This window comes from Plasmodium gaboni, chromosome 5 (assembly GCF_001602025.1).
Source record: "Plasmodium gaboni strain SY75 chromosome 5, whole genome shotgun sequence".
NCBI classification, from domain to species: Eukaryota; Apicomplexa; class Aconoidasida; order Haemosporida; family Plasmodiidae; genus Plasmodium; species Plasmodium gaboni.
The window spans coordinates 687,111-688,553 of record NC_031485.1 but is presented as its reverse complement, the minus strand read 5'-3'; the positions used below and the strand labels follow the sequence as shown (position 1 = coordinate 688,553).

General features: G+C 15.2%; 1 protein-coding gene across 1 annotated transcript in view; it reads left to right on the top strand.

The window, feature by feature from the left end:
* Nucleotides 1-438, top strand: part of PGSY75_0518800 (putative secreted ookinete protein) — a gene marked incomplete at both ends in the record, with an annotated part of 1,328 nt that extends 890 nt beyond the window's left edge. The window contains 3 exons of the mRNA XM_018784469.1: nucleotides 50-115; nucleotides 197-329; nucleotides 422-438. Of these exons, the coding sequence (XP_018643123.1) occupies nucleotides 50-115; nucleotides 197-329; nucleotides 422-438 (216 nt within the window). Of the gene's footprint in view, nucleotides 116-196; nucleotides 330-421 lie in introns of the transcript that reaches the window.
* Nucleotides 439-1,443: the final 1,005 nt, after the last annotated feature.

Here is a 1,443-nt window from a genome sequence, read left to right as displayed (position 1 = left end):
TTTTTTTTTTTTTTTTTTTTTTTTTTTTTTTGCATTTTTCTTTAAACAGGTCAGCTCTATAGAAGATGAGGAAGAAAAAGAAGAAATCGAAGATTTATTAGACTCATTAAATAAGGTATAAATAAAGTTATATTATTATATTCTAAGAGAACAATATATATTTTTTAAAACTATATATGACACATAATAATTATAGATAAAGAACGAAGATAATGACACCACAAAAGAAAAGGTGACGTATGATATAGAGATACATGAAAATAGAGATACACATAAACAAAATAATTTACAAAATGATGAAGGATTTAAACAAAAATCATTTAGGAACGGTAACAATACAGATAAAATGTATTCACATATATATATATTTTTATTTTATCATTTAATTTTATTTTATATATTTTTTTTGGATATATAATAGGCCCAATTATGAAGTAATCCAAATTTGTATTTATTTCATTTTAAGAAGAAAAAAATTAATATATATACATTTGAAAATAATTATATTAGTAATGGATAAATATTTCTGTGCAGATTAATTATTATAAAAATATAAATGTTTATTTTTAAGTATATATTTTATATACTATTATTTATATAGTTTAACTTTCTTTCTCTTTTTTTTTTTTTTTTATTATTATTCTTTTATCATGTTTGTAGCTTAATTTTTTTTTTTTTTTTTTTTTTGTATTAAATATTTTGCAAAAAAAACAATTAAATTTGGTCATTTAAAAAATTGAAAATATATATAAATGGGGTATTGACGAAATATGACGAACTGTCGAGCTTATATATGTATATATATATATATAAGGATACATTATATTTTTAACTTGAATATAATATATATTTATATATATATATATATTTTTTTTTTTTTCAAATGATATATTTCATATTGATGTTGTTCATTCTATGTAGAAATCATGAGAATGAAAAATATATATATATATAATAATAATAATAAAATTTGGAGAACAGAATTAATTAAATATATAAGACGAATCGTATATGTGTTATTATCTAACTATATACACCTTTATACACCTCTTTTTTTTTTCTTTCTTATTTTTTTTTTCCTGTTTAATTGTAGGGTTACGCATATATATATATATATATATATATATATATATATAAAAGAAAAAGAAAAGTTTATGTATACACATTTATGGTGTATATAAAAATTTTCATATTTTGAAGGATCACCCTCTTTTTTTTTTTTTTTTTTTTTTTTTTTTTTTTTTTTTTTTTTTTTTTTTTTTTCCAATTTTAAAATTTTTTTTTAAAAAAAAAATTTTTAAAAATTTTTTTTTTTAATAATTTTTTTTTTTTTTTATTTTTTTTTAAAAAATTTTTTTTTTTTTTTTTTTTTTTTTAAATTTTTTTTTTTTTTTTTTTTTTTTTTAAAAATTCCCTTTAAAAAAAAAAAAAAAAAAAAAAATT